This window comes from Esox lucius, chromosome 1, assembly GCF_011004845.1.
Source record: "Esox lucius isolate fEsoLuc1 chromosome 1, fEsoLuc1.pri, whole genome shotgun sequence".
NCBI lineage: Eukaryota > Metazoa > Chordata > Actinopteri > Esociformes > Esocidae > Esox > Esox lucius.
In genome coordinates this window covers 15,804,109-15,825,313 of record NC_047569.1, presented here as the reverse complement: position 1 = coordinate 15,825,313, position 21,205 = coordinate 15,804,109, and the positions used below count along the sequence as shown (strand labels likewise).

The following is a 21,205-nucleotide window of genomic DNA, read 5'->3' as shown; positions in this document are numbered from 1 at the left end:
TACTTATTTACAAGCATGTGCGTGAGGCTTTTTCACAATTATTTCAGCACTGCGCTGCTGTTATAGTTTGTTCCATCCGGCACCTCGTTCCTTCCAAAGATTTACAGAGTCCGCCTTCACTTTTTCATCTGGGACCTCAAAGTTTACAAATTGAGCACTGATGGTCAACAACACATAAATAGCAAACAGACATGAGCTCAACAGGCAACATAACCAACCTGTCCTGTCTCATAACTCATCTGGATAAAAATCCTCCCCGAAAAGGACGAGAGTTGGAATGAACATGGGTGAAGGCAGTAGTGAATCAACAACACCCTGTAGTCTCAGTTCACGAATCCTTCTCTCCAACGGTTTTCACAGCTACACTATTTTCTATTGATTACAATGTTTAGGAAAATACATTTTGCAGGAACATTGCAACAAAACAGCCTCCTTTTTTTATATCTAATTTCCTGCCGTCTTTGTATTTATCTCAATCTCGTTTTTTTTTTTTTTTGGTCTCAGGAGATCAGAGTAGATTCAAGTAATTAAGTGCTTCTGGGGACTAGTCTGGGAGGAGGTCAGAGTAGGGACGAAGCAGGTGTTGACACTGTGCTTGGAGACGTTCTCCTCTGGTCCTACTTCCCACCATACATTCTCTCGATGTCATCCTGGTACTTGCTCTTCAGCTGCTGCCGTTTTAGCTTGAAGGCGTCTGTCACCAGGCCCGTCTCGGGGGTCCAGGGGTCAGGACTCAGACGGATCTTACGGGGAATCTCAAAGCGCTCCAATTGGGCTATGTGGACAGACAGAAATAGGAAACGCATCACAACTCCAGTCAGAGACCAAAACCAAAACAACTACCAATAGTAAGTGATAAAGACTTCTACAGTCTACTAACATTTATCTACACTGATCAGCCATAACATTATGACCACTTACAGGTGAAGTGAATAACGCTGATAATCTCGTTATCCATGATATTATTAGGGAGCAAGTGAACATTCTATCCTCAAAGTAGATGTGTTAGAAGCAGGAAGAATGGGCAAGCGTAAGGATCTGAGCGACTTTGACAAGGGCCAAATTGTGATGGCTAGATGACTGGGTCTGAGCATCTCAAAAACCGCGGCCCTTGTGGGGTATTTCTGGTCTGCAGTGGTCAGTACCTATCATAAGTGGTCCAAGGAAGGAAAAGGGGTTGAACCAGCGATAGGGCTCATTGATGCACGTGGGGAGCGAAGGCTGGCCCTTGTGTTCCAATCCAACAAACAAGCTACTATAGCTCAAACCGCTGAAAAAGTTAATGCTGGTACTGATAAAAAGGTGTCAGAATACAGTGCATCACAGTTTGTTGTGTATGCGGCTGTGATGCTTTGGGCAATGTTCTGGTGGGAAACCTTGGGTCCTGTCATTCATGTGGATTTTACTTTGACACGTTCCACCTACCTAAACATTGTTGCAGACCATGTGCACCCATTTATAGCAATTGAATTCCCTGATGGCACTGGACTTTGTTTCAGCAGGATTATGAACCCTGCCACAAAGCAAAAGTGGTTGATGAATGGTTTGAGGAGCACTACAATGAGTTCAGGGTGTTAACTTGGCCTCCAAATTCCCCTGATCTCAATCAAATCGAGCATCTGTGGGATGTGCTGGACAAACAAGTCTGATCCATGGAGGCCCCACCCCGCAACTTACAGGATTTAAAGGATCTGCTGATAACGTCTTGGTGCCAGATACCACAGCACACATTCAGGGGTCTAGTGGATTCAATGCCTTGATGGGTCAGGGCTGTTTTGGCGGCAAAAGGGGGACCTACACAATATTAGGCAGGTGGTCATAATGTTATGGATGATCGGTATATGTCCGAATTCCAAATCCAACCCTAAGTCCTACACCCTAAGTCCTACACCCTAAGTCCTACACCCTAAGCCCTACACCCTAAGCCCTAAACCCTAAGTCCTACACCCTAAGCCCTACACCCTAAGCCCTACACCCTAAGCCCTACACCCTAAGCCCTACACCCTAAGTCCTACACCCTAAGCCCTACACCCTAAGCTCTACACCTGAGATCTGACAGGATGTCACCGGTGTTAGCAATATAATAAGAGCAGGTAATCACAAGGAAATATTTTCCTCTAATAGGGTAAGTGTAATATTCACCATAATACCAATACAATCCTGCCAGATATTTACACGTGCATATTGTATACCATTTGAAATTGTTCGTACTGTATAAAACCCAACACCTCTGGATAAAAGTGCTGATCTCCCACCTGACAGGGCGGCCTCTGTGATTACTTGAAGGACCACCTCCTCCATAGCGCTGTTGTTGCACAGCTCCTCCAATGAACCCCGGATGCAGTACTGCTCTGCCAGCAACAGCAGGTTCTTCTGATTGGGCACCACAAAGCCAATCACGTATGTCTCATCGCTGCAGGAGAGGGCCGGGGAGTGATTATGTTCAGGAGGTTTATTTTCAGTATACAGGTCAGAGAACAGTAGCAGGAAATAAGGAGAACCTTGTGGGTGACTAGGGGCACATTGGTGAGGAGGTTAGTGATGGTAAACACACACACAAACTCTTCTACACACAAACACACACATGCACATAAACACACAGACTCTTAAAACACACACACTCTCACAAGCTCTCACTCACGGACACACGCTTACTCACCTGTTGGCGTAGGCACAGATGTTGTCGATGAGTGGACAGTTCTTCAGCATGGACTCCACCTTCCCCAGGGACACATACTCTCCAGCCTGAAGTTTCACCAGGTCCTTCTTACGGTCTGTAGACAAACGGACACACTGTCACACGTCTGGATGTGTGTGTGTGTGTGTGTAGGACTTGGAAAACCTAGGTTTGAGTAGAAACAGCACACATTTTCCACTGCGTTTGACACTGTGTTTTTACAGACAGATGTAGTTAGATAAAAAGAAGTCTAGAAGGATTTTCTGGCAGACTAAAGTCAACACAGCTCAAGAGAATTCCCTAAAGACGGGCGGTACTGGGGAAGACGGGCGGTACCGGGGAAGACGGGCGGTACTGGGGAAGACAGGCGGTACCCGAGAAGACGGGCGGTACCGGGGTAGACGGGCGGTGCCGGGGAAGACGGGCGGTACTGGGGAAGACGGGCGGTACTGGGGAAGACGGGCGGTACCGGGGAAGACGGCGGGGCCGGGGAAGTACAGTTCTCTTGACAGCTGCAATGGCTGACTGATATATAACAATACAGGGTTGTTTAGATAATGTAGTGGTTTAGACATGATGTTGATGATAATATGGACGTTTATGTTGATATTGATGTTGTTAATCTTGATGGCGCATATCAGACTTTATACCTACCTCTCTACATGGACATGCCCAAATGAAAACATATATCTGATAAACAGATTTTAACTTGTTTGGTAACCTCTGGAACACAACTATAGGGGGATCACATTTCTCAGCCTCCCCGGGAAAGTCTATGCCAGGGTTCTGGAGAGGAGAATACGGCCGATAGTAGAACCTCGGATTCAGGAGGAACAGTGTGGTTTTCGTCCAGGCCATGGAACACTGGACCAGCTCTATACCCTCTACGGGGTGTTGGAGGGTTCATGGGAGTTTGCCCAACCAATCCACATGTGTTTTGTGGATTTGGAGAAGGCATTCGACTGTGTCCCTCACGGCATCTTGTGGAGGGTGCTTCGGGAATATGGGGTCCTGGGTCCTTTGCTAAGGGCTGTCAGGTCCCTGTACAACCGAGGCAGGAGCTTGGTCCGCATTGCCGGCAGTAAGTCAGACTTGTTCCCAGTGCATGTTGGACTCCGGCAGGGCTGCCCTTTGTCGCCGGTTCTGTTCGTAATTTTTATGGACAGAATTTCTAGGCGCAGCCAGGGGCCGGATGGTGTCAGGTTTGGGGACCACACAATTTCATCTCTGCTCTTTGCAGATGATGTTGTCGTGTTGGCCCCTTCTAACCAGGACCTTCAGCATGCACTGGGACGGTTTGCAGCCGAGTGTGAAGCGGTGGGGATGAAAATCAGCACCTCCAAATCCGAGGCCATGGTCCTCAGTCGGAAAAGGGTGGCTTGCCCACTTCAGGTTGGTGGAGAGTGCCTGCCTCAAGTGGAGGAGTTTAAGTATCTAGGGGTCTTGTTCACGAGTGAGGGAAGGATGGAACGGGAGATTGACAGAAGGATCGGTGCAGCTTCTGCAGTAATGCAGTCGATGTATCGGCCTGTCGTGGTGAAGAAAGAGCTGAGCCGCAAGGCGAAGCTCTCGATTTACCAGTCAATCTACGTTCCTACTCTCACCTATGGTCATGAGCTTTGGGTCATGACCGAAAGGACAAGATCCCGGATACAGGCGGCCGAAATGAGCTTTCTCCGCAGGGTGGCTGGGCGATCCCTTAGAGATAGGGTGAGAAGCTCGGTCACCCGGGAGGAGCTCAGAGTAGAGCCGCTGCTCCTCCACATCGAGAGGGGTCAGCTGAGGTGGCTTGGGCATCTGTTTCGGATGCCTCCGGAACGCCTTCCTGGCCTGAGAATGCCTCGGTGTCCCCCCGGAAGAGCTAGAGGAAGTGTCTGGGGAGAGGGAAGTCTGGGCATCCCTGCTTAGACTGCTGCCCCCGCGACCCGGCCCCGGATAAGCGGAAGATGATGGATGGATGGTAACCTCTGTGAACTGGAACTCTCTGGAACGTAGCCTAAGTCTCTTCATTCAGAAACGAGAATGAGACTATCAAGAGGAAGTTCACCCTGATCCTCACCAATGATCTTCAGGCATCCGTCCGGGTGCATCTCTCCTATGTCTCCAGTACAGAACCAGCGCTGGCCATTGTCGTCCACAAAGAAGTCCTGGTTCTTGGACTCATTTTTGTAGTAACCCATGGTAACATTGGGCCCTCCAATCAGGATCTCGCCTCGTGGGTTGGGCATGTCTGTGCTGCTGTAGCCCCCTGGAGGGCCGAGCAGTGAAAGAAGTATAGATAAAGATGAACATAGACAGACATGTACAGCGGCTCGTAAAACAGAGAGGATGTAATACAGCCAGTGTGTTCTATTCTGGTGGTCAAGCTAAGATAAACTAAACTAGATTAGAACACAAATGATAGATTAGCGTGTACAGAGGAAACCGTTTTGTTGTGATTTGAATTACTTCCTTATAAGGTCATGGTGACATTTGACGTATGGGAGTTATCTTTTCTCTAAAACTCTGCCCGTCGCTCCTACTGACAGGGGAACATGCAGACGTAACGTGGGATGGATTAGAAAACTAAACTACATTGTGTGTGTGGGTGTGTGTGTGTGAGAGTGTGCGCGAGTGTGTGAGTGTGCACGTGTGTGTGTGTACGCGAAGGTGGGCGCGTGTTTGTGAGTGTGCGTGCGAGTGTGTGTGTGTGGGAAAGTGTGCGTGCGTATGTAGAGTCCTCCACCTTGGCTGTTACTCACCCTCCACCCAGTCCTTGAGTTTGATTTCAGAACAAACGAGTGGTCCTCCAACTCGCCCAGTGCTGTAGTCCCACACTGAAACACACACACACACACACACACACAGTCATCACGAGCTGCAAGGACAGACCATGGCCTAATGCACAGTGGCACTGATGTACCAAACTCAGCTGGGCTCTCCATCTGTTACCATGGCAACCTGACCAACCCTTCCGCTCTCACCATGTTAACCTTGCTAGGGCCTGTCTTGGTCTCCCATCCTATACCCAGCTGGTGTTGAAAGTCTACACGCTAGATCCACTGTCTACATCATTACAAGTCAATCTAAAAAAACAAATATAAGACATCACATGATATCACAGCTGTCCAACATTTAGAATAACATTTGCCGATTTGCACATCTCACCACAATCTCCATACCCTAGCAGTGGCTGACGTGACACCAATGACTGGAGATAAATAGCCATTTCACATGACACCTGCAATAACATCTGCTGATCTGCAGATACAACAAATACCCCTTGATTTAAAGGGATGACAGCAAATACCCCTTGATTTGAAGGGATGACAACAAATACACCTCGATTTGAAGGGATGACAACAAATACACCTCGATTTGAAGGGATGACAACAAATACCCCTCGATTTGAAGGGATGACAACAAATACCCCTCGGTTTGAAGGGATGACAACAAATACCCCTCGGTTTGAAGGGATGACAACAAATACCCCTCGATTTGAAGGCATAGCAACCAATACACCTCGATTTGAAGGGATGACAAATACCCCTCGATATGAAGGGATGACAACAATTACACCTCGATTTTAATGGATGGCAACAAATACTCAGCGATTTGAAAGGATTGCAACCAATACACCTTGATTTCAAGGGATGACAGCAAATGCACCTTGAACTGAATACACCCCCTGACACAAATACACCCCCTTACTCTCGCTAATGGTGCCGGCTCCGCAGGTCTCTGTGAGGCCGTAGCCCTGGCCCACGGGACAACAGAAGCACACGTTCATGAAGCGCTGGGTGGTGGCGGAGAGGGGCGCCCCGCCCGACAGCAGCACCCGGATCTTCCCCCCCAGCAGGGACCGCACCTTCTTAAACACCAGCCTGGATGGGGGTGGGGATCAGTTCATCTTAAAGGAAACTTCATGTTTATACGCCTTGGATTAACTGTGTCTATCTTGTTTGTTTGGGTATGGGAGTTTGTGCATGTAATGGATACAATTTGTGTGTGCGTGTGTGTTGACTGTCATACTTGTCACACAGGGGTGTGCTGTGTCCTTTGGAGAGCTGCTCCAGCTTGTAGTTGTAGGCCAAAGTGAACAGAGTCCTCTGAGGGCTGCTCATTTCCTCCAGCTTGGACATCACATTCTTATAGATACGATCCATTATCTCCTGTAGCACAGAGGGGGGAGGTTTGACAAATGGTAAGTATGAAGCCACACAGAACCAGGAACAAGGTGGCCCAGTGGTCTGAGCTGTGTACTGCAGGGGTGTGGGTTTGAATCCCAACATCTGCTATTTCAGCAGAAATCCTTGCTCTGTCTTTCACCACATTCCTATCCAATGGCATAAAATGTCGGACCAAAATATCGGAAAAGGGTGGAATAGGCGAACGTTGAACCAGCGAGTTATGTCAGAAGGACGTACAGAAGAGGAGGTGAATAAAAGGACGGACAAACCCGGGGAGAGAGTGCAGAGTGTGGTGATTGGGTCAGTGAGTTCTGGAACTGTCTGCCTTTATTTGACCAAAACACACTGCTTAACACTGTCTGCCGTCCTCCTGGACAGACAGTGGAAACGTACACTTCAGTAATGGGTTAACTGGGACTGCTGGGAGATCCAAGACGCAGACAGGCAGGCAGCAGATCCCTGACACCGATCCCTACCTGATCATGTCCTGGGGATGGAAACTATACCAAGTCCTAATGGAGCTGCACTGAATGACCACATCTCACCAACCCAAAGTATTCCGTCATCAAACAACCATGGATGACAGTAAACAGTGGAATGGAGAGGCATACTGTAAATGATGCCTGTGGGCATGGAAACCAGTGACGTCATCACTCTCACTGAGATGAAAGCAGGAGAGGAGGAACCATTCAGTTGTCCTAACATCTCAGATTCCATGCAGCAACAGATAATGGCAGGGATTCTATCATGTCTTCAAGGATGGCCCTCTGTGTGAGTGTGTGTGCGCGACTAGTCTGTGTTTGTGTTTCACTGACTTTGTGACTTGGTTGGGAGAGTTTGTCCTAAAACACAGAACACATTGCTGTAGTCATCAGTGAGTTCCACAAATGATTTCCAACTTTTAATGGAGTAAAGGTCATGGCCAAGAACAACACAATAAAAAACAGCTGGCATGTGTGAGAGTCTGTTTGTCTGTATAGTATGTGTGTGTGATGTGTTTTGTGTATGACTTGGAGTAGTAGAGGAAGTTGGTCTGGGACACATGCAGTGTGATGTCACACTGGAAACTACACAGTACTGTCAGCGGTTTGTCTGTTTGTGTGTGTGTGTGTGTGTGTGTGTGTGTGTAGGTGTGTGTGTCTATGATGGGTAAAAACACACAGTGCTTTCTCACGTTCTGTTTCCAGCTGTGAATGGTTCCAGACAATGTGACCTCTGACCCCACTGGCCCTCAAGGGGGAACACAGATGAAAAGCTGCATGAGGTCTCACACACATACAGACAAAGAGAGACAGAGACAGATAGAAAGAGAGAGACAGACAGACAGAGAGGCTTTCAGCCTGGAGGATAGTCACAACTGAAGGATGCAGTGAGAAACACGATCCGCTACATGACTCACCACTACCGTATTACCGCCAAACTAGCAGTCGTGAGTCACCGCCGCAGGTGAGTGGCGGGGATCTCCTCCTGTCCTGGACTTTGTTAGTGACTGACACGGATGCGTTGGTGGCACACAACCCGCTACAACTCAAGGTCACTAATGGATTCAATGCTCTATTGTCCAACCACTCGGACACCAATCCAAATGCAATCAAAAATCACCTCAGAAGTCAATGACCGAAAGTGAATGATGTGATTGATGAGGACAATGGTGCGGTAATGCAACGTTTGTCTGAACATGGATGAATATGAAAAACAACAGGTTGAAAATGGAGTCGGGAAAAGGGTCTGCGCCCGGAACTTGTTTCAAAGCCAAAGAGAACAAAATGCAAAGAGACATCTAGGGTGTTGATATAGATATTAATGATATAAATCATTGAGACGTGTCATGCATAACATCCATAGATATTCTGTGTAGCACTGTATATGTGAGCCCAATGCAAATGTGCTGTCTGTGAGGCTGGGAGAGGGCGTTGACCAGTGGGGTTGGTTCTGAGACCGTACACAGGGGTTTCCAGAGTAATGGACCGATCTACACCAGAATAATGAATGGGCTGACATTAACTTAAGCTGCCGTGTGTCTCACCACTGTTCGTTTCCATCACCTGTCTTATTCCTTTTGTTCTGGATTGTTCCAAGAAAGGGAGGAAATACTCTAACATATTATTCACCATGTATTTGTAAATAATATGTTATTACTGATGTTCCTGGATGCCTTTAACATGGTTTTCAATGTTGTGGTTAATGGCTGTTCCCAAAATACGTGCCCCATAGCTAGGAAGGGCAGAGCTGAACCTGCCACACAGCCACAGGTAACAGTTGGATGTGCATGAAGTGAAATAAGTGTTTCTGTAAAGCCCACACGTTTCAAGTGTGATGAATAATTGCACGTGTTGAGTCCTGCCCCGCTAAAACTAAACCGATGACATTGAGAATTGTCAAGTGGAGCTCTGAATGACTCACCGCATAGCGAGAGAATACACTGAATGACTCACCACATGGTGAGAGAAAGAGAACAAGAGTGAGGGAATGAGGCACAGTGTGGTATTAAGTAGTGGACATGGCTACTGTAAGCAGCATTTGTTGCCAGTAAGCCGGAAACACAAGCAATTAGCTGTCCCTGTAATAACACCTGCTGAACTGTCAATGTATCCACTCACTGACAGTAAAAGGCTTACTTACAAACCACTTTCCAAAAAATGCCAAAGAAAATGAAATAAATTAGAAAGATAAAAGGTATTAACACATGGAATAAGTGATAGATAAAACAATAACCCCACTTCCTGTTTACAGGTTATGCATTATGTAAAAATAACTAGAGGCTGCAGCAGGCAATAAACATTAACAACAGAAGCAATAGATGTGATGAGTGTGTATAATAATCACTTGGCAGCCTTGTTTAAGGCTTATGGCCTGGAGGTAGAAGCTATACAAGTTCCTTGGGGTTATATACTTGAGGAATTGACACCTGCACGTCTTACGGTAGGGTAGAAACATTGACTATGTTAAGGGCTTTACTCTGACCTGGTGTGGAGTTGTGGATGACAGGGACCTTGGCCCCGGACAATGGCGGTGCTGTTGAAATTACTAATGGTGATGCACATACAGCTTGAAGTCCCACAACCTGAAGTCCTACACCTTTAGATCCCACAACCTGAAGTCCTACACCTTTAGATCCCACAACCTGAAGTCCTACACCTTTAGATGCCACACCCTTAGATCCCACACCCGAAGTCCTACACCCTGAAGTCCCACACCCCGAAGTCCTACAACCTTAGATCCCACACCCTGAAGTCCTACACCCTGAAGTCCCACAACCTGAAGTCCCACAACCTGAAGTCCCACAACCTGAAGTCCTACACCCTGAAGTCCCACATCCTTAGATCACACACCCTTAGATCCCACACCCTTAGATCCCACATCCTTAGATCCCACACCCTTAGATCCCACACCCTTAGATCCCACACCCTTAGATCCCACACCCTTAGATCCCACACCTTTAGATCCCACACCTTTAGATCCCACACCCTTAGATCCCACACCCTTAGATTCCACACCCTTAGATTCCACACCCTTAGATCCCACACCTTTAGATCCCACACCCTTAGATTCCACACCCTTAGATTCCACACCCTTAGATCCCACACCTTTAGATCCCACACCCTTAGATCCCACACCCTTAGATTCCACACCCTTAGATTCCACACCCTTAGATCCCACACCTTTAGATCCCACACCTTTAGATCCCACACCCTTAGATTCCACACCCTTAGATCCCACACCCTTAGATCCCACACCCTTAGATCCCACACCCTTAGACCCCACACCCTTAGATCCCACACCTTTAGATCCCACACCCTTAGATCCCACACCCTTAGATCCCACACCCTTAGATCCCACACCTTTAGATCCCACACCCTTCTTTGACTGATGCTGCATCACAACAGAGTAATGCAGGGTGAGGCTTAGTGCCGATACAACAATTTAATGTAGAATCGTGATAGTTTTTTCACAAAATTGTATTGATTGTCTGATCTCTAAAATTGATATTGTGACTGTACAGAGGAGTGCACTCACATCAGAGCATGTTGACCAATTACTGTTTCTGAACAACAATCTTGACACTCAAAAGTAATTCATATGTAGCAGTTTATTCAGTATCTAGTTAACTTGTTGTTTTAATTTCTCTAAATAATTATAATACAGAGTTTAAAGTTGATCTATGCAACAATTAAGCATAGCTGAAGTTTCAAAATTACACGCTGCTGCTCAAGTTATTTTAATTTCTCTTTTATTTATTAAAATAATCATATGAAGTTGCTTGAGGTTTCGCTAAGAACGTACTTTTCAGAACTGTACACTTCTAAAGTCTTTGTGTTGACTGGTTAAACTGTCCTGAAGGTCAATCCTTGATATTCTATTTAGAAGTTCTAAGTCATTTCAAATTGAGTGGTTCTTTTTTAATTAGTGGATGCGAATAAAATGTAAATATTTTCTATTCAAGTACAGTGGGGAGAACAAGTATTTGATACACTGCCGATTTTGCAGGTTTTCCTACTTACAAAGCATGTAGAGGTCTGTAATTTTTTATCAAAGGTACTCTTCAACTGTGAGAGACGAAATCTAAAATAAAAATCCAGAAAATCACATTATATGGTTTTTAAATAATTAGCATGTTATTGCATGACATAAGTATTTGATCACCTAACAACCAGTAAGAATTACGTCTCTCACAGACCTGTTAGTTTTTCTTTAAGAACACCTCCTGTTCTCCACTCATTACCTGTATTAACTGCACCTATTTGAACTCGTTACCTGTATAAAAGACACCTGTCCACACACTCAATCAAACAGACTCCAACCTCTCCACAATGGCCAAGACCACAGAGCTGTGTAAGGACATCAGGGATAAAATTGTAGACCTGCACAAGGCTGGGATGAGCTACAGGACAATAGGCAAGCAGCTTGGTGAGAAAGCAACAACTGTTGGTGCAAATATTAGAAAATGGAAGAGGTTCAAGATGATGGTCAATCTCCCTCGGTCTGGGGCACCATGCAAGATCTCACCTCGTGGGGCATCAATGATCATGAGGAAGATGAGGGATCAGCCCAGAACTACACGACAGGACCTGGTCAATGACCTGAAGAGAGCTGGGACCACAGTCTCAAAGAAAACCATTAGTAACACACTACGCCGTCATGGATTAAAATCCTGCAGCGCACGCAAGGTCCCCCAGCTCAAGCCAGCGCATGTCCAGGCTCATCTGAAGTTTGCTAATGACCATCTGGATGATCCAGAGGAGGAATGGGAGAAGGTCATGTGGTCTGATGAGACAAAAATATGAAAGTCCATATTGCCCAGTGACAGCCCCGAAACCTGAAGGATCTGGAGAAGGTCTGTATGGAGGAGTGGACCAAAATCCCTGCTGCAGTGTGTGCAAACCTGGTCAAGAACTACAGGAAACGTATGATCTCTGTAATGGCAAACAAAGCTTTCTGTACCAAATATTAAGTTCTGCTTTTCTGATGTATCAAATACTTATGTCATCCAATAAAATGCAAATTAATTACTTAAAAAATCATTCAATGTGATTTTCTGGATTTTTGTTTTAGATTCCGTCTCTCACAGTTGAAGAGTACCTATGATAAAAAATTATAGACTTCTACATGCTTTGTAAGTGGGAAAACCTGCAAAATCGGCAGTGTATCAAATACTTGTTCTCCCCATTGTATATAGCCTAAAATTATTTAAGGTTTTCTTCAGCACTTCAGTAAGTATCGTGATATCGAGTGATGTATCATGATGTATTTAATACTTGCCAATACCCACCCCTAGTGAGGGCGTGTGACGGACATTGTAATTCAGAGAGTGAAACAGACAGTTCCACAGACAGAGGAAGCGAGACAAAGAAATGAGATGAAAGGTGAAGAAAGGGAGAACGTGATAGAAAGAGATAATGAATGAAGAGCAGATTTAGGACTATAACCGCTAATTATCAAAATCCTGAAAAGAGCTGTTAAATGTTTATGGAAAACAGATCTCAAACCTTCCATAACAAAGCTTTCATCTACAGCGAGATAAACCTAGAGAAAAGCCTCACAAGCCAGCTGTCTTGGGGCTCAGTTGGGACCATTGGTGTTTTAAAAATGAGTCCTAAGACCAGCTGGCTTAGTGGACTCCTCTAGTCCTTTGTAGACACAAACAGTCCCCTCAGGGCCCCTGAAGAGCAACACAGTTAGATCCAACCACATCATGAGAAAACAAATTAAGAACTATTTGACACAGTGGGAGGACAAAAATCAACCAAACATAGAAAATTGAAATGCTACCATGACCTAAACAGAACACCGGACCAAAATGAAAGAAAAACGTGTGTACAGACTGACTGTGTACAGACTGACTGTGTACAGACTGACTAAGCATGGCCTTACTACAAAGAGTTTCTGCCTGCCCTATGAAGACCCTTGTCCACATTGCCCAATAAGTCTGGTAGAAGCAGATCTGCACTTCATAAGCTCCTGCCAAATGTATGACCAGACTAGAGAAACATATTTTCCCACAGATCATACAGCCCCACAAAGAATTTGAAAACATTGCAAACAGTAGCTCCCATGACTTTTTTAAATTTTAGTAACTTTGCAGACGCTCTTTTCCAGAGCAAGTCACAGTAGTGCATGGATACATTTTCACAGTGGCCCCTTTGGGCATCAAAACCACAACCCTGGCATTGCAAGCACCAGCTGTACAAACTGAGTTACAACGTGCTGGTACATCGTGATGCATACAATGCCAGGGTTGTGGTTTTGACTTCCAGTGGACACATACTACAACGCAAAGTACTACAATGTGCGATCAGGCAGGCAGCAGAAAGGTTTGTGACCTGTTGCCATAAAAAAGTATTCAACCTGTGGACCACAAACAACATTGTTAACATAACCCATATTTATTTAACATTTAACTGTTTTTCTGTTAAATGTAATTTGTAATATGCTAATAATACAGCATTTGAAATGCCTTCATTCTTATTAGACATTTGATGCCATTTAATGTTTGCTTACTTCTAATTCTTTCCTTTCACTTTATTCTTATTATTACATTTATTATTAGATATTATTATTAAATCTTTCTTATTTTCCACTTTCAACTGTTCACCTGCCGTAAGAGGCCCTCTAAATGTGAATTACATTTGGGAGAGACAGAGAAGGGAGAAAGACCAAGAGCGAGAGGGAGCACTGAACAGTCTGTACAGTAGTGAGATCCACATGCACAACATGTTCAGCATGTCTCTTACCGGAACAGCTGCCATGAGAGTAGGCTGCAAAACACTGGTGTCTCCTTTGCTGCCTCTTTTTATCTTTGTTGACTGGCGAGACAGAAAGGGGGAAAGGATACAGTTAGGAAACTGGCGCACGTTCTGCAAATTCATATTCACTGCTGTATGTGTGTCTGTGCAGTAATGTCCTGTCTCATCATGACCTGACCTGGTCCGCTAGCGTCTGCGGGGAGGAGTAGCCGATTCGGCAGCCATGAGCCACGCACACCAGCTCTGCGCTCAGCTCCAACACGTGGGCCAGGGGGAGGTACCCGATGTAGGTGTCGTTCTCGCTGCCACAACACAACATGGAAACATTACGGCGGGCAGAAAGGTGGACAGATAGACGGTCCGGATTGTGCAAATGCCTCACACTGCTGTCAGACAAGGGCTCGGCCTATCTGTTTGGACCAAGGCCCTATTACTTTCTAGCCGGCTTGTAGACTTCTCCGGCATTGTGAATGGAAATGGTGGATGGTTGCTGATAGTACTGAGGGGCAAATGCTCAATCCCAGTCTTAGACACTCGCTGTTATTTTTTTGTCTGCATATAGTGAACCTTAACCCCCGAACTTAACCATCCAGAAAAAATGCCTAAAGGTAAGTTTTGTTTTGGTTTTACTTTTGATACAGCAACAATTTGCTTTAAAAACACAAAACGCAAAGCCATCTGGTAATTCTGCTGCTGCGGTTATGACGAGAACCGTCTTAGATTTAGTGAGTCGGAAGGCTACCACTGTAAAACACCAAAGAACAAAACCTACGGAAATAAATGCCATTCTCAGGAATATTAAAATGATCTTGCCCCCTTCTAACATTTATCCCTCTCTGTCGCACCCTCCCCTTCTCCCTCCCCTCCGCTCTCTGGGGAAATGTATGAGAGGGAGGGCAGAGGGTTTGATAGGAACACTAAGTGAAACACATCTGTTGTCGTGGTAACAAACACAGTGACTGTACAGTATCAGCTTGTATCTAGAGCACAGCCTTAAAGCACATTTGTGCACACACTCAGTTGACACCAGGGCCCCAATCAGGAAGTTGTTGCCATAGATCACTTGGGAGTGTTTTCTTTAATTCTTTGTAAAAAAAAGGGACAAATTATTTATCACCGTCCTATTACACAGCTGAGAACAGTCAAAGAGCAACAACTGAAATTATGGAATATACATCTGAGATGTTGAATTAAAAAATGGCTGGGTAAACATTTAATCCATCTTCTTAAAGACGGTGTACTTTGGAAACTAGCTAGGAGCTGTGAATGTGCTTTCAGCCACTAGTGGCTTTGGTTTGATTAATGAAATGTATGACTTTCAACAAATATTGGTAGTAAATTGCAGTTTTAGGGAGGTGGCTAAAAACCCCAGGAGTTTAGAGACAGTACGATTGTCAGGAAAGCTGGGAGATTAGTGAGACTTACCCCAAGTTGGGTATCCTTTCTGCCATCCCGGTGATGCCAGCGATTATGTTGCTGTGGGAGATCATCACCCCCTTGGGAATGCCAGTAGAGCCACTGGTATACATGATGACAGCGATGTCAGAGGGGGCGGGGCGTTTCCCATCACTGGACACTGCACACACAAACAGACAAATGAGTTCATGGCATAAAAACATGTTACTATTCATACTCAGTAGGATCAGCATGTTGTTGGAAATGGAAGTTCATACGAGTCGATGAATGTCAGGGCAATGGAGGATCCATGTTAGGATGTCAAATCTAGAATGTTACGTCCCTGAGATGGTATGAAGTCAAGAATGTTAAGTTCATGTTGGGATAAACATCTAGAATGGTAAGTCTATATGAGGATATACAATCTAGAATGTAAAGTCCATGTTGGGATATAAATTCAAGGATGTTCAATCCATGTGAGGCTATAAAGTCTAGAATGTTAAGTCGGTAAGCCAAGGTCCTGGGAAGATACCTTGTCATTAAACAACTTGTGGTGGAGGGAGTGCAGTATAAAATACACAAGTAATGATGAATATCTAGTGTAGAAGAAGAATGGAAAAGTTCCTAATGGAATATAGACGGACAGGAAAATCTGTCAGGTGAAACATTAAACACTGCTACACCATTTAGTAAACGGCTGTCAGCCTCTTGGCACAATAAGTACAGAGATATGTCTGAGAGCTGATGTTACTGCCAAGAAAACTCTCACCCGCCCCTTCTCCCTCTCTGTGTTGACCTTTCCTCCATGGACCTATCCTTTCTTTCCCCACAAAGTCATTTTAATTTCAATTTAAAGGCTTTATTGGCATGGGAAACATCTGTTTACTTGGCCAAAGAAAATGGAACAAAACAATGTTTTCAGATGTGATAATAAAAACACAATCTAACAATTGAAGTAAAAATTACACACAATGCATTGTGTTCAAATAGTATTTATGTAGTGATATAACAATTTGGAAATAGTTTGAGAATTAATGATTGGGGAAAATAAATTAAGAGATTAATATTGGTTATGTTGTTTGTGCTCCACTGGCTGCCTTTTCCTTGTGGCAACTGGTCACAAATCTTGCTGCTGTGAGCTGTCTTTTGCTTAAAAGATATGGGAGTTTATCAAGATTTAATTGGGTTTAGAACTATTTGTGGGTCAGTATGATCTATAGGAAATATGTCTTTGTATTTCTGGCAAGAGGCTAGGTGCAGCTCCGATTCCATCTCATTTTGTGTGCAGTGGTACTTAGCCTGTCTTCTTCTGAGAGCCATGTCTGCCAACAACACCTCTATAGCAAGGACATTATCAAAGAGTGTGTACATAATCAAGGTTTTTCTTAATTTTGGAACAGTCAATGGGTTGAAGAATTCTGCCACTGTGCACTCTGTTTATGGCATGGTAGAATTACAGCTTGCTTAGTAAGTCTGCTGAATCTTTCCAGTGTTTCAAATAGTTTACTTCTTTGTGACTTTGTTTGGTCTGTTTTGTTCTCCTGGACTGTGTTGGGAATGTCTCTCTTGTGACTCTCTAGTGAATTTTGGCTGTGGGTTAAACTTGCTGACAGCTGTTCAGTTGCCATAAAGAATCTCCTTCCAGTGAGCTCATTACAGGCTTAAGTTATCCAAATCACCATATAAATATATATCTGTTCTAGGTTTTCCAAAAAGCCACTCAGAAGTAATATTATTTTATGCAATATGGATGGTGACAATGTAGAAAAGAGTGAGGTGATTCTAGTTTTGAAGAGATCAAATAACAGTCAGCAGTTTCCTATTAGTTCTCCTTGTGGAAAATGAAGACGTGTTTTTTAATTGTTTTGCAAAGGGTCCATGGGTGGGGGACCCAATAGAGAGGGGGAGAGGGACGTGACATGGAGTCTACCACGTGCACGAGGTGGGGCCCCTTTTGACGTTAACATGGACACAGAGATAGATGGGGGGGCTCATGTGAAGTTTACAGAAGTGTCTATAAACATGGCCCTCCCTCCTAATCCCAGTGGTACACACACACACACAAACACACACTCACACACACGCACACAAACACGCCCGCACTCGCAGTACCAACTTTACTGGTTAGGGGTCAAGCAGTGCAGCACTAGTAACCAGCTGGAGAAAAGGATGGAAGAAGGGAGAGCGCTTCCTCTCCGGCCTTAATCTGACACAGATGTGTCCACTTCCTCATTCACATGACCTAATCATCCACCCCATTGACCCCCTATTCACTGAGACAGTGGGAGTGGCCAACAGGGTCTACAGGGTAAACACAGAGCTCTTAAACAACTGAATGATACTATCAGGATCACAATCTGACACTACAGCCTTCGTAAGAAAGGCCAAAGTATACATGATGATGCGGTGCCAGATCTGTATGGGCACACGAGGACAGAGACCGACCCATTGTCATGCTCTAGTGCATCATAGGGGACAACTAACAGAGTGCTGAACTTCTGCATTAAACCGCAGGGGCATATACAGTGGGGAGAACAAGTATTTGATACACTGCCGATTTTGCAGGTTTTCCCACTTACAAAGCATGTAGAAGTCTGTCATTTTTACTCTTCAACTGTGAGTGATGGAATCTAAAACAAAAATCCAGAAAATCACATTATATGATTTTTAAGTAATTCAGTTGCATTTAATTGCATGACATAAGTATTTGATACATCAGAAAAGCAGAACTTAATATTTGTTTGCAATTACAGAGATCATTCGTTTCCTGTAGTTCTTGACCAGGTTTGCACACACTGCAGCAGGGATTTTGGCTCACTCCTCCATACAGACCTTCTCCAGATCCTTCAGGTTTCAGGGCTGTCACTGGGCAATATGGACTTTCAGCTCCCTCCAAAGATTTTCTATTGGTTTCAGGTCTGGAGACTGGCTAGGCCACTCCAGGACCTTGAGATGCTTCTTACGGAGCCACTCCTTAGTTGCCCTGGCTGTGTGTTTCGGTTCGTTGTCATGCTGGAAGACCCAGCCACAACCCATCTTCAATGATCTTACTGAGAGAAGGAGGTTGTTGGCCAAGATCTTGCAATACATGGCCCCATCCATCCTCCCCTCAATATGGTCCAGTCGTTCTGTCCCCTTTGCAGAAAAGCATCCCCAAAGAATGATGTTTCCACCTCCACGCTTCACGGTTGGGATGGTGTTCTTGGGGTTGTACTCATCCTTCTTCCACCAAACATGGAGAGTGGAGTTTAGACCAAAAAGCTCTATTTTCTTCTCATCAGACCACATGACCTTCTCCCATTCCTCCTCTGGATCATCCAGATGGTCATTGGCAAACTTCAGATGAGCCTGGACATGCGCTGGATTGAGCAGGGGGACCTTGAGTGAGCTGCAGGATTTTAATCCATGATGGCGTAGTGTGTTACTAATGATGTTCTTTGAGACTGTGGTCCCAGCTCTCTTCAGGTCATTGACCAGGTCCTGCCATGTAGTTCTGGGCTGAGCCCTCACCTTCTTCATGATCATTGATGCCCCACGAGGTGAGATCTTGCATGGAGCCCCAGACTGTGGGAGATTGACCGTCATCTTGAACCTCTTCCATTTTCTAATATTTGCGCCAACAGTTGTTGCCTTCTCACCAAGCTGCTTGCCTATTGTCCTGTAGCCCATCCCAGCCTTGTGCAGGTCTTCAATTATATCCCTGATGTCCTTACACAGCTCTGTGGTCTTGGCCATTGTGGAGAGGTTGGAGTCTGTTTGATTGAGTGTGTGGACAGGTGTCTTTTATACAGGTAATGAGTTCAAATAGGTGCAGTTAATACAGGTACTGAGTGGAGAACAGGAGGGCTTCTTAAAGAAAAACTAACAAGTCTGTGAGAGCCGGAATTCTTACTGGTTGGTAGGTGATCAAATACTTATGTCATGCAATAAAATGTAAATAAATTATTTAAAAATCATACAATGTGATTTTCTGTATTTTTGTTTTAGATTCCGTCTCTCACAGTTGAAGTGTACCTATGATAAAAATGACAGACCTCTACATGCTTTGTAAGTAGGAAAACCTGCAAAATCGGCAGTGTATCAAATACCTGTTCTCCCCAATGTATGCGTGTTGTCTGGTGGATATTTACCATTCTCCGGTTTGGTCCCCAGCTCCTGAACTGCTGCCATGTTGTGCACACTGATGCCACGTGGGTAACCAGGCCACGTCGTGGGCACGTCGTCTACCACAATGATGTGCTGCAGTCGGGGCACCTCCAGCAGGATGAACTAAACCGTGAGGAAACACCCAAACAAGAAGTGAAGTAGAACCTTCGGACAGGGCTACACCAGAAAAATGGGTAGACCACAGAAATACTTCATTACTGTGCAAAAGTCTTAGGTACCTGAAAATTTATTTATATAGCACAATTTATATATAGACGCAATTCAATGTGCTTTACAAAGAAAAAGAAAAAATATAAAAATACAATAGCATAAAAACAAATACCCAAATTAAAACATAAAAAAGAAGTAAAATAGAAGAAGAAAATAGAAGTAGAATAAAAACTGAATAAAAACATAGGAAGCTATAAAAGCTGTAAGGCTAAACAGTGTGGTTAAGTTTAAGTGCTCAGTCATAAGCGAGTGAAAGTGTTTTTAACCTGGATTTAAACATTGATACGTTTGGGGCACGTCTAAGATCTTCTGGTAGTTTATTCCAGTTGTATACAGCATAACTGCTAAACGCAGCTTCTCCATGTTTAGCTTAAGTTTAGTACTTGAACTAAAGTCAATTATTTGGATAGTAAGTGTTTATTTGTAAAATAAAATAATACAAAAATAATAATATATTATATAAATGTATTTATATATATTATATATTTTTTAATTAAAACAATTACCACCCAAATAAATGGCCTTATTTTTACTTTCAGGTGCCTAACACTTTTGCACAGTACTGTAGGATATTGAGATGGAACGGGTTAGGGTTATACAGAGATACCATGCTGAGGCAGATACAGAGAAGCCATGATGAGGTAGATACAAACGCCATGATGTGACAGATACAGGTGCCATGCTGAGGCAGACACAGAGATGCCATAATGAGGCAGATACACAGTTGACATGATGCAGCAGACACAGAGAAGCTTGATGAGGCAGATTCAGAGATGCCAGGATGAGGCAGATACAGAGATGCATGATGAGGCAGATACAAAGATGCCATGATCAGGCAGATACAAAGATGCCATGATGAGGCAGATACAGAGAGGCCATGATGAGGCAGATACAGAGATGCATGATGAGGCAGATACAGAGATGCCATGATGAGGCAGATACAGAGATGCATGATGAGGCAGATACAGAGATGCCATGATCAGGCAGATACAGAGATGCCATGATCAGGCAGATACAGAGATGCCAGGATGAGGCAGATACAGAGATGCATGATGAGGCAGATACAGAGATGCATGATGAGGCAGATACAGAGATGCATAATGAGGCAGATACAGAGATGCATAATGAGGCAGATACAGAGATGCATAATGAGGCAGACACAGAGATGCATGATGAGGCAGATACAAAGATGCCATGATGAGGCAGATACAAAGATGCCATGATGAGGCAGATACAGAGATGAATGATGAGGCAGATAAAAAAGATGCCAAATCTATCAATTCTATGGGTAAGACACTTTAGGGTTTGGCAGATTGCTTGCTCCTGGCAACAAACAGTGGTTT

The 21,205-nt window shown here is 44.5% G+C and overlaps 1 protein-coding gene across 1 annotated transcript in view; it reads right to left on the bottom strand.

Moving 5' to 3' along the window:
- Nucleotides 1-470: 470 nt before the first annotated feature.
- The window catches only part of acsl3a (acyl-CoA synthetase long chain family member 3a), a 36,399-nt gene continuing 15,664 nt past the window's right edge, over nucleotides 471-21,205 (bottom strand). The window contains exons 5-15 of the mRNA XM_013136507.3: nucleotides 19,616-19,754; nucleotides 15,516-15,666; nucleotides 14,269-14,392; nucleotides 14,079-14,150; nucleotides 6,689-6,828; nucleotides 6,368-6,540; nucleotides 5,419-5,493; nucleotides 4,737-4,925; nucleotides 2,660-2,774; nucleotides 2,256-2,413; nucleotides 471-775 (exon numbers count right to left, since the gene is read on the bottom strand). Of these exons, the coding sequence (XP_012991961.1) occupies nucleotides 618-775; nucleotides 2,256-2,413; nucleotides 2,660-2,774; nucleotides 4,737-4,925; nucleotides 5,419-5,493; nucleotides 6,368-6,540; nucleotides 6,689-6,828; nucleotides 14,079-14,150; nucleotides 14,269-14,392; nucleotides 15,516-15,666; nucleotides 19,616-19,754 (1,494 nt within the window). The 3' untranslated portion in view covers nucleotides 471-617. The remainder of the gene's footprint in view (nucleotides 776-2,255; nucleotides 2,414-2,659; nucleotides 2,775-4,736; nucleotides 4,926-5,418; nucleotides 5,494-6,367; nucleotides 6,541-6,688; nucleotides 6,829-14,078; nucleotides 14,151-14,268; nucleotides 14,393-15,515; nucleotides 15,667-19,615; nucleotides 19,755-21,205) is intronic.